Source organism: Vigna unguiculata, chromosome 10 (assembly GCF_037176805.1).
Source record: "Vigna unguiculata cultivar grain cowpea cultivar isolate G323 ecotype 2 chromosome 10, ASM3717680v1, whole genome shotgun sequence".
NCBI classification, from domain to species: domain Eukaryota; kingdom Viridiplantae; phylum Streptophyta; class Magnoliopsida; order Fabales; family Fabaceae; genus Vigna; species Vigna unguiculata.
Window position 1 is genome coordinate 51,219,643 of NC_140801.1, and position 20,065 is coordinate 51,239,707.

A 20,065-nucleotide genomic window follows, 5' to 3' on the forward strand; every position below is an offset into this window, starting at 1 on the left:
TATAAGAGATAATAGGTATTTTTTTTCTGGCTATACGATTTTTTTCACCATGTATATGAAAGTGTGTGAGGAGAAATAAATGTTAAGATTTATGATTTGGAAACAAAGGTTGGGAAACACATATATCGAAATTGAAGTATACATTCTCACATGATCTCTCACATATCAAGGTTAATATCTTATTATGACTTATGTATGTTAGATTTATGATTATTTTTAGGATGTTTGTCCCAAATCAAGTTTATCCCAAATTATATAAACCCTAATTATGATTTTAGGGATTCTTTTATGAAATTAGTATGAACCCTAATTATAATTTTTTCCAAATTAGTATAATCCTTACATATGAAATTTAGAGATTTTATGTTTTTCACTACGTATAATTAATTTTTTAAAGTTTTGAATTTATATAGTGTTGCTTATTTAATTAGAGTGGTATGAGTTTTGTAATGTTTTGCAATGTGATAATTATGATTTGTGAAGATAAATTTTATCTTTTTTTCTAAATAAGTGAGATATGATAAATTTATATTACAAAGATTATGATAAAGAGTAAAAGAATTGATTTTTTTTTAAAGAGGAAGGATTGTGATAAAGATGAAAAAAAGGCATTTGGTTAACTAAATTTGAGAAATTTCATGGGAACCAAAAATTAATGACAATGAAAAACAAATATCTAAAGTTCCTAGAGTTGCATATAATAAATTTAAAATTTTATTAAAATGCGATTCGGGAAAAACGTCTTCAAATTTGTCAATGACCACTAAATCAAATTGATGAGGTATAAAGAGTTTATCTAAAATGGTATTGGTGGTTTGATATCATGATATAATAATGAATGATAGTCATATTTTTTTTTTATTTTACTATTACGTGTGTTTGTTTTAAGTAAAAAAAATAAAAAGAGAAAATAAAAAGTTTTTTTTAACTAAAAAATTAATTATATATAAAAAATTTAATTTGACATCCTTATAATTTTTTTCTAAGTTTTGACACTATGTCTATGCACCGTGTATCTCCATACATCTTATGAATTTTTATCTTTCTACTTTCAGAAAAAAAAAAAATTAAAACTGTTTTAGAAACACTAAACAAAAATAACTTAAACTATTCTGACTTTCCAAATTAAATAGTCTTAAAATTCTTAATTGTACAAGTTGAATTTTAAGTAAAGCAGTTTTAAATATGATTGTATGATCAACTTAATTTAGTGCAGATCACCTTCCATTATATCCACTTTCTGTAATATAATATATTGTATTGTAACTCAACATAATATGTTGTACATAATATATATTTTTTAATTTATCTCATGAAACATAAGTTGCAATTGTCTTCCATTAAATTTAAATAGTAAAGAAAAGCAACAGGGTATAATAAGGAAATGAAAAGGACAACCACCTTCCAAAAATAAATTTAAAATATTGTTACGGTTTTGCTAATATATCATAATTTTTGGTAACCATAGGACACCATGATTAGCTACCAACACTTATGGGTCGTCATTTTTTATTTTATTTTGTAAGACATGACAAAATTCTGTCCTTCCTGATAATCTAATTTTATGTTCATTATTACATATGTGTTTTGACTATATAGCATATATTATGTTTAAACTTGTTTTGATTGGAACTCAAATATGCAAATTGAGAAAATATGTGGCAACTCACTTTTTAAATTAGATATAGAGAGAAGGTGGTGTACATTTCCATGCATAAACTTTTCAACCATTCCTTAACACATACACTTCTTATTATATTCAAAATTTACTCAAAAATATACATATAATATTTTCTATATAAACACATGTAATGGTTATTTTTACAAATTTTGAAAGTGTCAAAAATTTATTTAAGAGAGTATAAAAATTTAAGAGGGCAAAATATAATAAAATTAGAACAACAAAATTATAATAATTTTTCTTTATGTAAAAAAAAATAAATTCTGATTTATCTTAAACTTAATATTTTTAATCCGTTAGAATGTTTGATAGCACGACTTTTACCAAATTTCAAGTTTTACGGTCTTCTCAATAACTTTGATAATCACTTGCATCAAAATTAACTTCTAACAATAAAGAGAAAGAAGAAAGACGAAGATTATTTAATAATTAATAATTATTTAATTCAATTTATATGCTTTTTTAATCTTAAATATTAACAAGACACAACTAACTAGGTAATAATAAAAAAAGTAGACGCTATAATAAGCACGTCAAACACATCTACTTCATTTTTATTCTAGTTTTTGAAACTATAAACACAATTTATTATAGTCTCTAATTTTATAAATATTTATTTTAACACTTGATATATAGAAAATATTTTTTTTTACTATTTTTTTTTATATTTTCAGTTGCCGTGATTCTTTTAAAAAATAATAAATTTTACGAAAAAAATATTCATAATTTTTGATGTCATTATTTTTATTCTTCATAATATAAGATAATAATAAATATGTAAATATATTAAAAAGTTAACTTAAAAAATAAGATGAAATAACTCATTTTAAAACTTTTTTTTTAAAAAAATTGAGTTAAAATTTAAAGTCCAGGTGTTAAGATTTTATCATATTCATCCAAAATATATTCGATGGTTTTATTACTATTAATATCTAATTTAGAGAGGAGTATTAACGATTTCATGTACATAAAAGTTCACTTCTAAATAAAATAATACTAACAAAAATAATATCATTTTAAGTTTTGAAAATGAGAAGTACCAAGTCATTTAAAATTTTGATAATTTAAGAAGAGTGGAAGAGTAGTTAATGTTATAGTCCTTCATCTTCTTGCACTTTTTTTTCTGTTTGATGTGTTAAAGAGGTAAAGATTTAGGATTAGTTCATGAAAATCCATGAAAGATAGATAAGAAAAAGGGAAAGGTAGTGTGAAAGAAAAAGAAAAGTGAAAGAGAAGCGCGTGAAGAAGAATGAAAGAAGTGAAGAAGTGCATTTATGAAGAACACAGAAGTCTACGAGTAGGAGGCATCACAGTCTGAAATGAGGTTGAAACTTGCAGCCCTAATATTTAAAACCAAACCCCAAATCCCTATGAAAATTTCAACGTACCACAACACGACAATAATCAATTGCAGCCCTTCAATATTTTATTGTTACTTTCCAAAACCCTTTTATTCAGATTAGGATGTGATCATATTCACATCGTCATAGGTCAATGTCACCATAGAAAAAAGGTTACTTCATAAATGGATTTTATTTCATGGTACCCTTTTTCTTTTCTCCCTTTAACGTTAATGACGATAATATAATAATATTTTTTGATAATGGAGAATTGAGAAAGCTGGTGGTGTGGTCTGTGGAAGGTGAGTGGTGAGAGACTACACTTGAGTTTTGAACCTGAACTTAATTGACTGTGTTAATGCAGAGATATAGAGAGAGAGAGAAAGAGAGTTCATAGTTTTTCAAGTCTGTGGCTGTGTACTTTAAAGGGATCAGAAGCAACACAAGTGAAGGGTTAAATTCAATAGAAAGTTTCAAAGTGGGTGATGAAGTGGAGGAGTGTGAGACAATAGTGGGGTACCACTTTCAGTTTCAGTTTCTGTTTCAGATTGAGAGTTTCTTCTTAGCTTTTAAGTACATACATGTACATGCACACAGCTTTTGGTTAGTACCAAAATCCCATTTTCTTGTTTCTCTCCACTTTACTGATTTCTCAAGATGTCTTTCTCTCTTTTTACTGTTCCTTCCCGTACGTCTCTTCCTTCATTCTCTTTTTCCATTACTGTTTATTTCTCTGCCAAAGATTTTGTTTTTTTTTTTGAAAGAAGTAATCTTTTTTTTTTTGGCATGGTAGTAGTGAATCTGAGGTTGGTCTTAGATAGAGGATTTCTTGTTATGTGTAAGGCAGACAGGCTTGTATATGCTGATGGTTGATACGATATTGTTGTTGTTTTTGGTAATGACTTTGTTTCTTGTTTCTGTGAATATTCTGGGAATTAACCATTTTTGAAGAAGCTTTTCAAATTTGGCATGCTTTTTTATGCTGTTAAAAGTCTTTAAAAGATACAATTCCTTTTCTTTCCACTCCTCACTTTTCTTTTTTCTTTCTTATCTCCTAACATCTCTATATTTTTGTTTCTCTTTTTATTCACAAATTCATTTAACGGTTCACATGCATTCTATCTGTCTATTTTGTTGTGTTGAATCAAGATTCTTTGTTGGATTGCTTTGTAAAGGTTGTCGAAATGTAGAAGATTCCTGTACTCATACTTTTTAAAGAAATTTATTAACTTTCTTATTATTATTGGTATATATGTTTGTTAGTGGGTGAAAACCACAGTTCTTACTCTACACTTTAAACAAAGGAAACTTCTGGTCTCATGCGATTTCTTCTTGCTCTTTAGGAGTTTCTGCATGGCATTTCATATTGTCTGATTACTTTGCTTTTAAGTGTGTTTACTAAAAGATAATGTTTTTCTCTTCCCTATATCTTTTTTCCAATTCATAACCTTCATTTTCTGGATATACACATGCCACAAGGTGACATGCAAAGATGGTAGTTTTTTCTCATACACAAGCTATAATTGTTTTAGAACAGTAGCTGCTTCAACCTTTTTGACTTGTTTTGTTGTGCATGTGTGAACTGAAATGTTCATTACTAGTTGCTGAGAAGTGTTTTTAGATCATAGTCTGTTCTCTGTTTGTAGGTAAGTACTCTAAGTAAGGCTTGATCCATTGAGGAAAACAATGAAGAACTTAATTGAGAAACGCTCTGGTTCTACCCATCCTTATGCCCTTGGATGCTCATCATGGGGGGCTTCCTCTGAATCTGATGTTCAGCAATCATCCATGTCCAGAGGTTTGACCTTGAAAATGGGTGTTCTGCCGCAGCAATGCCATAAGACTAAGCCATTGAATCTTCAATATCAAGACCGAGATTCTTCTTCATCTCAATCAACTGGTCAATCTTATCCAGAAGTTGGTTCAGCTCAATCAGGTACTTCTAATATATACCTATGTTTTCACCTAGTAATGAAGAGTAAAATAATAGCAATTTATGATTATGATGTTACTGTTAGAAGTGATATTCTCCTTAGAATGCTTAGTGCATGTTTGGTTTAAAGCTCTAGAAGTACATTTTGATCCAATGCATGGATTGAGAATGAAAGATCTGTTCAAAAGTGCTTTTGAACTCTCCAACATTAATCCTGATCATGCACTTAATCAATATCAGAAAACACTTTTTGCTTAATGGATGTTGGTAAATAGGTCAAATTTCAGTCCAGTGTAGCAATTCTTCTGCTTGTTCAACACTTAACACAACTGGGAGAAAAAGTATGGAAGGAGTAATCAGATCATCTGTTCGGGGTCAGGATTTTACCTTCCCTCCTTCACAACTGTGTCACAACCGGCCACTTGTAAGTTGATGCATGATTGTATCTCAGTGAACTGATATTGTTTGCAAAATCTCTTTTCTTATAATTTTCTTTTCAGGCTCATACTGCATTCCATCTTGCTGAGCCATGCTTTAGTGGCCTACTAGCTTCTCCATATGGGCCACAACCTAATGTAAGATACTGGAGTCTATTCATTTTTTCTTTTCTTTCACTATTTGTTTATTCTTGTCAGCTTGTCTTCATCTCAGTGAGTTAAAGATTTATCATGCAAACAAATTGATAAAATAACTGTATGAGTATGACAGACTCATGGCATCAGGTTATGTTGTATCTGGAAAGTGCTTTGTTTAGATCTGGTGTAATGAGGTTTTCACTTTCTAATTGCTCCACTTTGTGTTTTCTGATTTTGTTATGCTGTTGACTTAGAAATAAGGTAAAGGGGTTTTGGGAAAGCATGCTGCTCTTATTATTAGCAGTTTTAATATGATTGGAAGCTTTCTGAGAGACTTTTGGATATATGTTACTATAAGTAGATGCTATTGTGGTTGATTCCTGTATTCCCTGTTAATACCTTTAATTATACTTATTTAAATGAATCACGAATAATGCCTTTATTTTACTTATTATTATACATCCTTGAGAATCTTTTCAGCAATCATCTATGCTTAATTAGTTTTTACTATTTGTTGTGCCACTGTTAGCTTGCCAACCTTACAGATTCTCATAGTTCATAAAGTATGTTTATGAAGAATCTTTTTGTTTAAAAATGTTTCTTTGCTCTCCTTTGCACCTCATTAGTTCTTATTCTTTCATCGTTTGTATTATTATTATTATTTCTTATCTTTGACTCAAGGTATTCTTTATTTTATAAACTTAATGCACTCTTTACCAGACAACATGGTTACTCTTGTTAACCTTTATGCCGAGTTGTCGAAAAAAGAAATTAGCCTTCTATGGATAATCAAGCTTTGAGTATTTTGATTCTCTTATGACGTGTTGATTCTCTAGTTTAATAAAGTGACCTAACAAAGTTACATAATGCCTTCAAACTTCCATTAAATTGCATCTTAGTAACACTAAGACAAATTATGTGCATTACTATATTCTGAAACATGGTATCAAAATATGGCCAGATTCATCCTGCACAACTCATAGGAATGGCTACTACTAGAATTCCTCTGCCACTTGATCTCAGTGAGGAGCCTATATTTGTGAATGCAAAGCAGTACCATGCTATTCTGAGGCGCAGACAATACCGGGCAAAACTTGAAGCACAAAACAAACTCATCAAAGAACGGAAAGTAAGTGTATTTTTGCCATTTAGAGATGCTGTAAAATCACTCTTAAAGACGCAACTGTTTGTTAAAACTTCCTGGGAAGCACAAAATTCCTAGTTTTAACAAACAGTTGTGTCAAAGAGTGATGATTATACGCCATTTCTCATACTTCTCTTTTGTTTCCTTTTCCTTCTAAGTTCATTTTCTCTCCACAACATTTGTTTTTCAGCCATATCTTCACGAGTCTCGCCATTTACATGCATTGAAGAGAGCTAGAGGTTCTGGTGGACGCTTCTTGAATACCAAGAAGCATGAAGAGTCTAAACCCTCTTCACAGAACCATGGCTTAGATGTTTCAAGCTGTACTCATTTGAAACTGAGGGGAAACATGTCAGAATCTAAGGCTCGTTTGAACTACAGAGATGGTGCTTTCACAACCACATGTTCAGATTTTACTACTGCATCCAATAGTGGTGATCTCTTCCAGCAACATCAACCAGACTTTAGATTATGTGGTTACCCTTCTCATCTCGGAAGGAACATGCAGGGTTACTCTGCTGATATCAGTGGTGGTCGTGGTGGTGGAAACCAGCATCGTCTATCAGTCCTTATGTGATACACCAGCAAGTTATTTTTCTGCATTCAGTTGGAGAAAACAGTTGCCTGTGTTCCATAGGGAAGTCATCCTTGGCTCATATATTACTATGTCTATTGGTTGTCCTAGAACATGGCTTTGATTGAACCTTTGCTAGATTTCAATTATCATATATTGTTGCCCTTGAAATGTTTGGGCAGAGAAGCACATTTAACTGACTAGTCACAACAACGATGTTTCTTTGTGTTGATGTCACATTAGAGAGTTTCGTTTTGAACTAGTGTTTTTGATTGTGGTACCTATTCTATCTTTTGCATGTTGAATCTTTGTTGATTATGATTTTGATTTTTGGCTGGTGTTGGTGTCTTTGGTAACATCAATTTTTTAGGTCCTTGTCGTTTATTGTTTTGGCTTATACGGTTGATAGAGCCTCCACGAAATTTTAGTGGATATTTCAAAGCTTCTTTTGTTTTGCTAAATATCACTACTTCTCAATTGGGCTTTTCCTTTGTGAAAATATCAGTTCATGTTCATGTCATGTTTAATGAGATCATTGATCATGTAGTGGAACTGATTCTGAATCCTTCTTGAAAATTTTCATCTCTTGTAATGGAACCACGTGGTGTAAAATATTCATTGATTTTGTTGATGAATGTTAAATTTTTTGGAAGAATTTGTTTGATCATTTCTTGTGGATCTTTCATCTCAATCATATTTTTTAATCCATAAGACTCGAAATTCAATAACTTTTTTAAAGGGGCTTGTTGATATATATTATTTTCATTTTGTGTAGTTTGGATGCTTAAATTTATCGATATTTTGTTCAAAATAGCCTATGTAAAAAAAGTATCTTTCACCCAATTTAGAGATTTTCACATTTGAATTGTTTTTACTTGAATTTAGGTTTGTTTTTTAAATGTTATTTGAATAAATCAGTTAAATTTTTTAAATTCAAAATTTAATTTTCAACAATATTTTAATTTCTACCATATGTGAATTATGTTATTTAAATAGATGTTTAAGTTACAAATATCAATTCAGTTTTGAGATTATATGGATGCAGAGAATAAAGAGCAGAGACTCTCTGCTTTATATTCTCTATTTTTCTTCTCCTTAAAAAGAAGAAAAATTAAAGAAAGGATAGAGAAGAAAAATAAAATTCAACATGGGGAAAAAAAAGGGAAAATGAGTTTTTTTTTTTAAATATTTCTTTTACCTTTTCAGTGATATTTAAAATTTTCCAATTACAAGTAATCAAAATATTTTCTCAATTGGTAGAACTTTAATTTATTCTGAAATCTCTATTTTGAATAATATTTTTGCCCAAAATATATATTAAATTATCTAAAAATTAAATTACTTTTTTGAAAACTCACATCTAAACTTAAGATTTGGATAATTTTAAATATAAACAAACTTATTGCTTACCATTTGTGATTGAATAAACTACTAGATTTCAATTAAATTACTTTTGTTGATAAAATAACCACATTACAACTTCTGAAAAGGCTTAGGATCATGACGTGCTAAATGAGGAAAGAAAAGAATAATAAGTTTCAAATATTGTTTATTCTTTCCTTGTGCACTACAATCTTTTGTGTCGTGTATTATAAACTATAAAAGCAAACCAAAAGAAATGTTGGAAAATAAATACTCTATACATGTTTTTTTTTCCACACATTTTCATTAATTTTCTACTTGCGCAATATTATGTACACTTAATAAGGATGAATATTCTCAATTTCTATGGGTGGTTTGTAGGAATTTAAAAAAGAAAAAAGTAGTTATGTTAGGGGTTCTCCTATTGGTCTAATTTTAGGTGAAAAAAATGTAGCAAAAACTATGCTGATTGTTGCATTTCTCAAAAATAATTAAAATATACTATTATGTAAAGAAATATTACTCAATTAGAAACTATTATTGAGTGACTTTTAAAATGGTTGATCTAAATATAAAGTTACTCGTAGTTCTAATTTATCCTTGTTTTACAAATTTTAATCACGTGATTCTTTGTCTTGATTTTTTTTTAATAATATAAGTATATTTCAGTAAAAACAAGTTAATAGTAGATAAAAGGACATTTTAGCTAAAATGTTTTAATAAAATAACTACCTTGTGTACTATGAAAAAGTTTATAACGTGTTTCCTAATATTTACGAGAAATAAGGATTTTGTATTAGAAAATAGATGTTATAAAGAGACACAATATTTACATTAAAAAACTTAAAACTTAAATCTTTTTTAAGAGATCCTAACACTTAAATATATTATTAAAAAAATATTTAAATATGTTTTTAGTTTTTTAAATTTATTGCCAAATTGTAATTATCTATGTCTTAAATTTTCATCTTAAACTATAAAATTGAATAAATATAATTTTTTCAACGCAAAATTATTTGAATTATGTTTAACAAGTGTAAAAAATATTAAAATAATTAAGTTAAAATAATTATAATTATTTATTTCTAAAAATTAAAAACCAAAATATATTTTTTAGTATTAATGCTTATGTGAAATGCATAGTAACCCTTAAATTTATTTTCTGTCCCATATTCTTGTTTGTCTGCATGCAATGAATATTGGGTTATTATATGATTATCTCTAATCATAAAAATGATAAAAAAATGTTGTGTAGATCGAGTCTCAGCAGCTATTGTTCAAAATTGTAATAATCAAGTTTTATGTCTTCATAAAAGATTATTCTAAATTTATCTTACAATAAACAATATTTTAAAAAGATCAAATTTAAAAGACAAAAATCAAATCAAATTTTATAAATACGACAAATAACTAAAATTGTTATTAATATCTTAGGTCTTTATATGTCCTGTATTGTTGGGAAAACATTAGATTAGCAATTTAAAATTATATTTAGGATAACTTGTAAGATTGTTATTATAATTAGAAACAAACTTAATATAAATATACAAGTAGTTATTTTGGATTAAATAAGGATTAATTAAATTAATTTTTAAATGAGGTATGCATCTTCTAGATTCAGAACCCTATAAGATTGAGTCATTATTATCCCATATATAATACAATGACGAAAATCCTTTATATTTTATAATCGTATTTCTTTTATTTTGATTCAAAATAATAGTGTTTTAGTTTTTAAGACATTTTTTAAACAGTATCTCAATAACAGTACTATTTACATCGAACAGAGACACTAGAATAATTAAAACAAATAATTTTTAATTAAATTTACATTAATTAAATCTTTTTAACGAGTGTATCATAAATTTAAATAATTATTGTTTTATTCTAGAATAGAGGAAACACAAATGAATTTTCGCATATTTATGGTGATTTTTCCTCTTTAAGTAATAATCTGACCAGTACTCATTTGAGTAAAATAGTTAATTTCATTATTATTATTGCATTACTATTTGTCTTTGAGAAGCATGTTATGAATGAATTTTTGCTAAAAAAAAACAATAATGAATCTTAAACACAAGTATACCTATGAAATATCCTGCGAATTTCTGCGGCTATTCTTAATTTAAGTAAAACTCGAAAACATAAAGATATTGAGACCTGAAAATTACATATACAGTTAACTCATGACAGGGAAAAGAACTGTATAAATAAATAATAGATTTAAAACACAGACATGAAAATAATCAATTTAAAAATATTTAGAGCTAAAACTAAACAAATGAAAGAAAATTAAAAATTACTACACAACAGCAAAATGTATTTTAAAAACCGCATATATAAATAATTTTGAAAAATGAGGAAAATAGAAGAAGATAAATTTGAATTCAGAAGTGTTTTTAAGAACGCCGGCGCAAAGAAAAAAATATATGAGTAAAACATTAAAATAAAAGAAGAAATAAAAAGAAGAGTTTTCTTTAGTTGTTGTGTTTATGCAGTGACTGCACTTTGCAAAATTTTTGTTGCAGAGAGGCAGAGAGAGGGAGCACTCTCTACACTTTAGCTCTCAGCTCTGCAACTTCCAAATCTCGTTTTCTCCTAAACAACTTCGTTTCGCACTCTCTTTTGCTTTCATTCTTCTGATTTAGGTTTCAGAGGAGGAGGACCACCACCGGAAGGGAAAATGGACTCGCGTACGTATAATCCACGCACAGTCGAAGAGGTTTTTAGGGATTTCAAGGGCCGAAGAGCTGCTCTCATCAAAGCCCTTACCACTGGTAAAGTTTTCACTTTTCTTTATCTAAGATGGTTTTCAATTTCTGTCTTTGACGCCGGTTTTTAGTCAAGTAATGTGCTTTGAATACAAATTTCGTGTTTTTTCGTTTTGCCTTTTGGTTTTACTTAATGGGTTGGTGAAAATTGTCGTGTGGGTTTAGCTTTGTGTTTGGCGTCGGTGTTATTGCCGTTGACGCTTGACAGGTGCTCGTGAGAATTTTGGTTTTAATATTTGGAGTGTTTGGCATTTTTTTTAAAATTTTAATTTCTGGTGATAATTTATGTTTTGTTTGCTATGTGTAAATTTTCATTTTTGTCTGTTTTTTTTTTCGGTTTGCGTGTGAATGGGTTTATCTTTCAAACTTTCTATTGATGGTTTTCCGTTGTCACTTTTCATTTGATTTGATTTTTGTGTCAATTCACGGCTTCCTTATTGGCATTGTATTGTGGTTTGAGGAAGAGGCTTTGGAGCTTCCATAGCAGGCGTGTGTGGTTTTTGAGTGTTGTTTGATTTGTGCTTTCTAAGGAATTTGCACGTGTTTCTTCCTTTTCTTCTTGTTATTCTCTTTCAGTGTGCTGAACTCCGGTATGGTTTAGCACTTAATGTGGTGTTTTGTTTATATTTTAACTTGAAAATGCTACTTCGGTGCATTTGTGGAAACGTTGGGTAACCCTCAATTTTCCTGATCCACCAATATTGTTACTTCTCCATTTTTAGCTTTGAAAATTGTGAAAGGACACTTGGTGCCTACGAGACAGCAGTCCAAACACGCATATGATACGTTTCTTCTTGTCAGTTTCTTTTATTTCCTGATTATTATTCTTTGTTTGTTTACTGTTTTCAAAAACTGTTTCGTTTATTTCATGAAATAAAATTTGTTTGTCTACTAAATACATTTGAGTGCTTCTTTTTTTTCCCCTTTGAGCACATTTCTGTTTTCTAAAAGTTTTGTCCTGAACACATTTTCCAACTGTTTTTGGTTTTTAAGATACTGGTTATGGAAACAATTTTCCTAACTGATTTTGGACGAGAAATATATTGTTTAGTATTGTAAAAGTAAGTTTTTAAAACAAAAAGGTGGTGAGAAAATCAAACAGGCACTTAATATCTATAGTCATTTTCAACACTTGAATGTGATGCTCAGCCTTTTGTATTTGTTTATCTTTTACAATTTTATCTCTATGAATATTTTTGGAAGCTTTTTCTTACTAATGGACTTTTTCTTCTGGGTAATGCTGTTGCAGATGTTGAAGATTTCTACAACCAATGTGATCCTGGTTAGTTGTACTCTCCTTTCGATTAGTGTTGTGTGCAACACCATTTGTGTTTTTGAATGGTCATTTAGCTTTTAACTTGTCGTATGGATGGATTCAATTTGGGCTTCTGTAAAGATTAACAAATAAATAATCATTCTTTTGATTTACTATGATGTTTGAAGGTTTTTTTGCTTTGAGTGTTGGACTAACTGATATACGTAGTGCTGTTGCTTTCATGTCAGGGTATAATTTTAAAACTCATCCAATCTACCTGTTCTCTTGATTAATTAACACTTTTCCTTTCTTTTTTAAATTAATTCCTCTGTGTTTTCTTACTGAATTATGGCTTAGTTATGTTTTTCAATTACAAATTAACTGTTCTTTGTCATATGATTAAGTAGTTTCAAATAATGATTTGGGGGATTGTATACCATGTAATAATCAAAGTGGTCATAACTTGCATTTCAGTACTTGTTGCCTTCTTGATTCACTGTAATTGTGAATAGTTTTCAAGCTTGTTGTAATGTTCCGCAATATTATACAAAAGCGATACTAAAATGACTATATATAGGGTTTGGCATGATTCATGTTTTCCCTTTAATTTCGTGAGTGGTTATTTCAATATAAAAATGTGATTATCAAATCTGGTTATTGACCGAACTTGAGGGAAATTCCTTTACATTGTCAACTTGTCGTACTCATATCACTGTCAATGTCATTCTCCTATATTCTTTTTGTGCTCATTTATGTTATAAATTTAATCAAGTGCCTGGTGCTTCTCGGTCTCTTGATTGTAATTTTTGTTATTTTTTCTTTCCAAACAGAACTATTACTTTTGCGGCTCTTCTAGCTGCAAACAAAATACCATAGAGAAAGGTTTAAGAAGTTTATTAGGGATTATAAGCTTTGCTTTTTATTTATTCCATTTGGTGCTCATGCTTTATAAATCATTTGCCTTCATTCTTTTAGAGAAGGAGAATCTGTGCTTGTATGGCTTTCCCAGTGAACAGTGGGAAGTAAATTTACCTGCTGAAGAAGTACCACCTGAGCTTCCTGAGCCTGTGCTGGGCATCAACTTTGCTAGGGATGGCATGCAAGAAAAAGACTGGCTATCTTTAGTTGCTGTCCATAGTGATGCATGGTTACTTGCTATTGCATTCTATTTTGGAGCCAGATTCGGGTTTGATAAAGCTGACAGGTATTTCATACTCCAACCTTAAATCTTATCTGAAGTTAAATTAAGTTGGCGTGCAAAATTACTGAGCATTTAGGATTGTGCTTGTCTGATTTGTCTTTCTCGTTGGTTTAGTTCTTTCTTTTCATGTCTCATCCATCCATATACTCATGATTTGCATATGTAATGCAGGAAACGACTTTTCAACATGATCAACGAATTGCCAACAATATTTGAAGTTGTTACTGGTGCAGCAAAGAAGCAAGTTAAGGAAAAGTCTTCTGTTTCAAACCACAGTGGCAGCAAGTCTAAGTCCAGCTCTAAGGCAGTAATAATATCTTCTTGCACCCCTGCATGGCCTATAATTTTATTTTTTTTCTTTTATACCTTTTTTTTTGGGTACCAGTGATGAACTCAGGTTGATCGTCAGTTGGTGTTGTCTGTTTCTAGATTATGGCCTCATTAAATTTAAGTGCATTGTTTGTTGAGTTAATTTATAAAAGTTTAGTTTGCATTCTATACATTAAAACATTAGAAATATTGTGTAAATCTTATGAAAATGGTGATGTATGTATGTATGTATTTATTCTGAAGATAAATATAGTTTCACATTTTATGGATATCATTGTGTTGTAAGTAGGGATTTGGTATCATCGTATACTATCCCCAGAGTCCTTAACAGAAAATATGGGTAGTTATGGATAGTGGCATTCTCTGGTATGCCCTTAAAAAATAATGTAGAAAAAACAGATTGGTATGAGTGCTTGCTGAGATAAAATTTCATATGAATAGAGATTAAAGATAACACTAGCGTAGTTAGAGTGAGGAAAATGGTTGAAACTTTATGACCTTGATATAACTTATATCCCTTGAGATTAAGCTGTGTCTAAAAGATTGAAGTGTCGGTGAAATGGATATACATCTGAACTTGACCTTGTGTTTTAGTTTTGATCTGTAAGCATTGCACTTCTAACCTGAAATTTGATCTTAAAGAGTTATGGCAGACGAATTAGTATATATCTATTTATTAACTTCCAATATTTCGTGTTCCTTACATGTATAAATGATCTACGAACCTCTTTCCTGTAGGAAAGGGGTTAGATGAAAAGGGGGATAAAATATCCGAATATCCTATCATGGTTTTGTATATTTCTGAATTCTAATCTGATTTTGGGAATTTCTTTGCTTGAACTTCTGGATGTTGTAGTGGTACCACATTGATGTTTCCATTGTCTGTTGGAGCGGTTGTTTAATTGGGATGCATTGTTGCTGTAGTTCTGTATGTGTATGAAAATGTGTGAAGGTATAGAAATATCTGGCTCATATTTTGCATGGTGTCATCGTATTGTGGTTCTGTTTTAGTCCTCAGCTTGTTTGCTTTCTCATCTAATTGTTATTTTGTGCAGCAACGAGCTCCAGAATCTCAGAGTAGACAGTCAAAGCCATCGCAACCAAAAGAAGAGGATGAAGAACTGGAGGAACAAGATGATGATGAACATGGAGAGACCTTGTGTGGGGCGTGTGGTGAGCATTATGGCACTGATGAATTCTGGATTTGCTGTGACATCTGTGAGAAATGGTTCCATGGTAAATGTGTGAAGATTACCCCAGCTAGGGCAGAGCATATCAAACAATACAAGTGTCCCTCGTGCAGTAACAAGAGAGCTCGCCCCTGACGGACATGAACCAAGTTGTTCCACCATTGACAATCATTGTTGGGCTCTTTGCTGATCATGTTGTTCTGCTTTTCTTCCTAGATGTTGCAGTTTATGGATAGTTTGTGTTTGGCAGATGTAGGTTTCTTTTCTAGTCTGTAGGATTCTGCTGTGTTTGGTTTTGTTAGTGTCAACTGCAATTCAGTCGACGCCTTGGATATGATCAATTTGTAGTTTATGCATTGTTGACTTGGGAAAGTGAAGCCTTTTCCTTAATGTCACTCTAAGACTAGGTTAATGAAAAACACAAATTTATTTTAAATGGATGTCTAGTTATGTGATTACTAGTTTGCTAATCCTCCCCCATAACTGAAGGACTTTTGGGTCTAATGTGTGCATGCTCCGTATCATCTTATGAGGCTGGTGAAATTGAAACCACGAGTCCTTGTTCTTCTAATATGATACCTTTTAAATTGATTATGCACTGGGTACTTGAATAGATTTTGCAAGACCACGGTTAATAGGATTAATGCTCACGAAAGCAGCATTTAGGAGCTGTTTGGTTTTTCAGCAACTACATTTGGAAATGTGACGATATTTTATTGATTCAAGTTTAATAAATATGAAGATGAGTTTTTAGCGAAGTTTAAAATGGCACTTCAAAATGTTGAATCGCCCATTTTTGATGGAAGTGTTCCATTACCAACAAGTTTTTCTATTTTCAGAACACTAAATCATGGGTGAAGTGAAGTTTTCTCTGCCGTTTATCTATATGGAAGGAATGTTCATGCTTTAGTTTATGTATTTATAGAAGAAACGAGACGACATACCTAACTTAGGAAGGTTTTAACGATAAGTTATGGAAATAACTACCATCTCTACGTAAGACATTTGTTATTAACACAAGTAGAATTTTGTTATTTAAGCTCTCTAACTACATTACTATACAAAGAATGTAAACTTTACATCATTTGTTTCTTTATCAAAGAAGAATTTTCATTACATAATAATAATGACAAAATTTACACCGGAAAATACAAAAATTGGAATTGTATGATTGCACACACTGTTAAGAGCTACCTCTTCTAAAATTGTGATTATTTATGAAAGTATTTCTACAGTAACAACCTTAACTGCAAACGCTTAACGTTGTTACTCCATTGTAAAAGTGGCCATCACTTACTCTACATTTCAAAAACAGAATCCAGAAAAAAAAAATGAAACTTCCCACTTAGTTGTCGGAGAAGAAGTCAAATTAGGACTCGCCTTTGTCTTTTTGCTCATCTGGGTCTCGAGCTTTCTGAAGAAAAATGCAGCCTCGTCCATGCAATTTGGTTATGGCAAGCCCTACATGGAAAAAGGGGCGCATTGGGATTTTGAGATGTTGGGTAGGCATGATCCAATGGTTAATATCATAGAATTGAAATGTTTTGACGGCTGTGATTGAATTTCCTTTTCAGGGATTATTAATTATCAATGAAATGGCATCACTGGTAAGAAATGCGTTATCCTTTATAGCGGGAAGAGACGGTTGGAGTGTGACACTGCCAACAATGGTGTTGGCCTATGCTGCTACGCTATCTTCCACTCTATCGTTTCAAAATTCTGTTCCTTTCTCTTCTCAACGTTCAGGAACACCATATGGGTCCTCTTTCCCATCAAGCAGAGATAATGGTTCTGTTGTTCCACCGCTTGTTGTTTGTCATGCTAAGAAGAAACTCAGCTTTATGGACCAAATTCTCGATTATATTGAAGGTGGTTACTTTCTACGGATACCTCATCTATAGTTACTTTGTTCTGATTATCAACTTTGTTTTCAAGGTTTTAAATTATGGTTATGAAGTGATTTTGTCACAATATTTAGTATTGAGGAAAATTGCAATAAAGTGTGTCTGATATGCCCGTAATTGCGGTTGCGATGCAGCCAGAAAACTCTAGAATTGTTGATGTTATGGCCGTAATAACGGTTTGGGACTGTTTTTCCAAACCTTGTTTCCAACATTTTCTTTTTCCTGTTTAGCTCATTGCTTTTGATTCTGCTTGATTATCAGGGGGTCCCAAATTAAGGAAGTGGTATGGTGCACCTGACATCCTTGAAAAAGATGCTACTGCCATAGAAGATGATGAGGATAACTATCCGGGTGAGTAAATACTCAGTGATCCATAAATGACAGTGCTTGTATTTGTATGAGAATCTTATCATCATTTGTTTCTAGTGTTGGTGATTTTGTTTTGACAAAGTGTTTCAAAACAGAAGATGAGGTCAGGGATGCAGTGCTGGTAACTGATGGAGATAGTGAGATGGGTCAGGTCTGCTTGCCTTAGCCTAAAGTCTTATAAGTTGATGCATCAGAATCTTGAAATTCCGATTTTATATTCTTGTTATAGATAGATATGATGAATTGATGGGTTTGTATTCATAACCATGATTGATTTGCTTTGCATTATCAAACGAATTCTGACTCTTGGCCTTATTTTCTGACTAATGTAGATGGTGATACTGTCATTGATTGTTAAAAAAGCTCGAGTAAAGGCACTGGTGAAGGATAAAAGGGTTGCACTTGAAGCCTTTGGAAGTTATGTTGAGGTGTGTGAAGTTAATTTGCAAAACTACTAAACAGATGGAAACGGTACATTGTTTGTTTGTTGGTAGTTTTGACTATTTTTCAGATTCTTATTATTGATCTTGTGATGCATGTTGCAAAGTCCCTGGCAGGAGATACTAGTGACAATCGGTTCGTGAAGAAAGCTCTCAGAGGAGTTCGCACAATCATATGTCCAAATGTGTGAATACCATGCCATGCCTCTCTAGTAATCTAGCTTTGGTTAACACAGATTCCAGTTGTTAATAGACATTTTTAAGTTCCATGAATTAAAGTTTAGAAGATGGAACAAAGAATACCCCCCCCCATAAAACCAGATTTTCTTATTTCATAGATTTTTAAACAAAGTTTAGTGGCCATATTCTCTGTGTGGAAAGAATTGAAGCTTCCCTTGTCATGTATCTTTCAAATTTAAACCATAGAGTCTGTTTCTCTCTATTCTCAGCTTTCTGGCAATAATGTTGAGAAACCTGGCCTTCAAACAAGTTTTCTGAATAAAAGCTTGAACTATTTCATTCTTTTCAGGAGGGTTTTCTTTCTAACGTTGGGAGCCTTCAAGGAGTACAACATGTAATCCTCTTATCTCAGGTACTTCCACCTCCATCCCAATCACATTTTTCTTCACCACAAACACAATCTTCCTTTTGTTTTAACAAAGTTGCAGTTGTCAGCTTATAGCAGTAAAAGTGGCTTTCAATCTATGATGAAAAGCAATGCAAAGAAACTAGCTGAGCAAGATGAATCAGTTTTGAAAACCTCTGGAATTCCTTACACCATAATCAGGACTGGTGCATTACAAGACACACCTGGTGGGAAGCAAGGCTTTTCCTTTGATCAGGTACAGACTAAAGGCCTTAATTTCTTCTTTTAATGAATGCTCAAAGAACCCTTCTAATCATCAACCAGCTTCACATATTTTCAAGTGCTTATGCTATGGATAACTGAAATCTCCCAAACAAAAGCAGGTGCTGGATGTTTATGGTATCATTTGCAGGCTTAAGAGTTCCATTTTATGTTTATTTTAACAGGGTTGTGCAGCTAGTGGAAGTATCAGCAAAGAAGATGCTGCCTTTGTTTGTGTAGCAGCCTTGGATTGCACCCCACAAACTGGGTTCATATTTGAGGTGGCCAATGGGGATAACAAAGTTTCAGATTGGAAAGACTGTTTATCCACATTGATGGAGAAAGCAAATAAGAAACTCCAGTGACTATTGACTATTTAATTCATTATGTGCAGAGTGCTCTCAAATGGGTTTGTATTTCATGGGGAAGGAAAGCCTTGTGCCTTAGAGGGATACAAATGGTTACTTTCAGCTGTGATCACATATTTTAATAACCATTGTTGATTGAAAGTTAAGAAATTGGTGTTCTCTCCAATATTTAGTGCTGTCATGTTATTGGGTTTCTCTTGACTAGTAGATTGAAGACAAGTAAGCTCATCATGATATTAAACAAACTTATTAAGATAAGTAAATTTTAGTATGATTCTAAAAGTTCTGCATAGATTGATTCATCCACTCTCATCGATTCATATTTTCATTCGTACTTATAAGTAATACAGAAGTTTTATTTTATTCAATATAAATATCAAAGTTGAGAGAAGAAAATACACACAAACATATATATATATATATATATATATATATATATATATATAATGATTTATAATTAAATAAAGTTATTTTGGTTGTCCGTATACGATTTTCTATTTTCAAAAAAGTTTTCTAAATTACATAACTTAATTTATAAAGCTAAAATTTTATATTATATTTGATAAATTTAAATTTAATTTGCATTAATCTAGTTATTATATTATGTATTAAATGCTTAAGATATTTTTCAAGATGAAATTAATATTTTTTATATGGAATAGTTAATGATACGATGATTCAATATCTGGCGATTAATAATATGGTGATTTATCATAAAGATACAACTATTTTATTGCAGTGAAACTTTATGTAATGGACTTATCTTCTGATTACTTGTATC

General features: G+C 31.1%; 3 protein-coding genes across 10 annotated transcripts; all 3 read left to right on the plus strand.

The window, feature by feature from the left end:
- Positions 1-3,277: 3,277 nt before the first annotated feature.
- LOC114166606 (nuclear transcription factor Y subunit A-3-like) lies at positions 3,278-7,583 on the plus strand. Of its 5 annotated transcripts, none has more exons than XM_028051357.2 (6): positions 3,278-3,537; positions 4,668-4,957; positions 5,230-5,378; positions 5,455-5,529; positions 6,491-6,658; positions 6,864-7,583. In XM_028051357.2, exons 2-6 carry the CDS (start codon positions 4,708-4,710, stop codon positions 7,248-7,250), a joined length of 1,029 nt encoding a protein of 342 aa, XP_027907158.1. In that variant the 5' UTR covers positions 3,278-3,537; positions 4,668-4,707; the 3' UTR covers positions 7,251-7,583. The 5 variants fall into 5 exon arrangements, with proteins under 5 accessions (XP_027907158.1, XP_027907157.1, XP_027907156.1 ...); XM_028051356.2 differs by having other exon boundaries at positions 3,279-3,709; XM_028051355.2 differs by having other exon boundaries at positions 3,280-3,624.
- Positions 7,584-11,054: 3,471 nt separating this feature from the next.
- On the plus strand, positions 11,055-15,814 carry LOC114166608 (PHD finger protein ALFIN-LIKE 3-like). 2 transcript variants are annotated; one of them, XM_028051358.1, is made up of 5 exons: positions 11,055-11,386; positions 12,630-12,662; positions 13,611-13,839; positions 14,008-14,143; positions 15,222-15,814. In XM_028051358.1, exons 1-5 carry the CDS (start codon positions 11,293-11,295, stop codon positions 15,489-15,491), a joined length of 762 nt encoding a protein of 253 aa, XP_027907159.1. In that variant the 5' UTR covers positions 11,055-11,292; the 3' UTR covers positions 15,492-15,814. The 2 variants fall into 2 exon arrangements, with proteins under 2 accessions (XP_027907159.1, XP_027907160.1); XM_028051359.1 differs by having other exon boundaries at positions 14,008-14,140.
- Positions 15,815-16,623: 809 nt separating this feature from the next.
- On the plus strand, positions 16,624-19,450 carry LOC114165986 (uncharacterized). Of its 3 annotated transcripts, none has more exons than XM_085668331.1 (8): positions 16,624-17,225; positions 17,522-17,611; positions 17,725-17,780; positions 17,962-18,057; positions 18,177-18,254; positions 18,599-18,661; positions 18,738-18,911; positions 19,102-19,450. In XM_085668331.1, exons 1-8 carry the CDS (start codon positions 16,952-16,954, stop codon positions 19,279-19,281), a joined length of 1,011 nt encoding a protein of 336 aa, XP_085524457.1. In that variant the 5' UTR covers positions 16,624-16,951; the 3' UTR covers positions 19,282-19,450. The 3 variants fall into 3 exon arrangements, with proteins under 3 accessions (XP_085524457.1, XP_027906434.2, XP_027906435.2); XM_028050633.2 differs by having other exon boundaries at positions 16,931-17,225; positions 17,728-17,780; XM_028050634.2 differs by lacking the exon at positions 18,177-18,254 and having other exon boundaries at positions 16,931-17,225.
- The last annotated feature ends 615 nt before the right edge of the window (positions 19,451-20,065 follow it).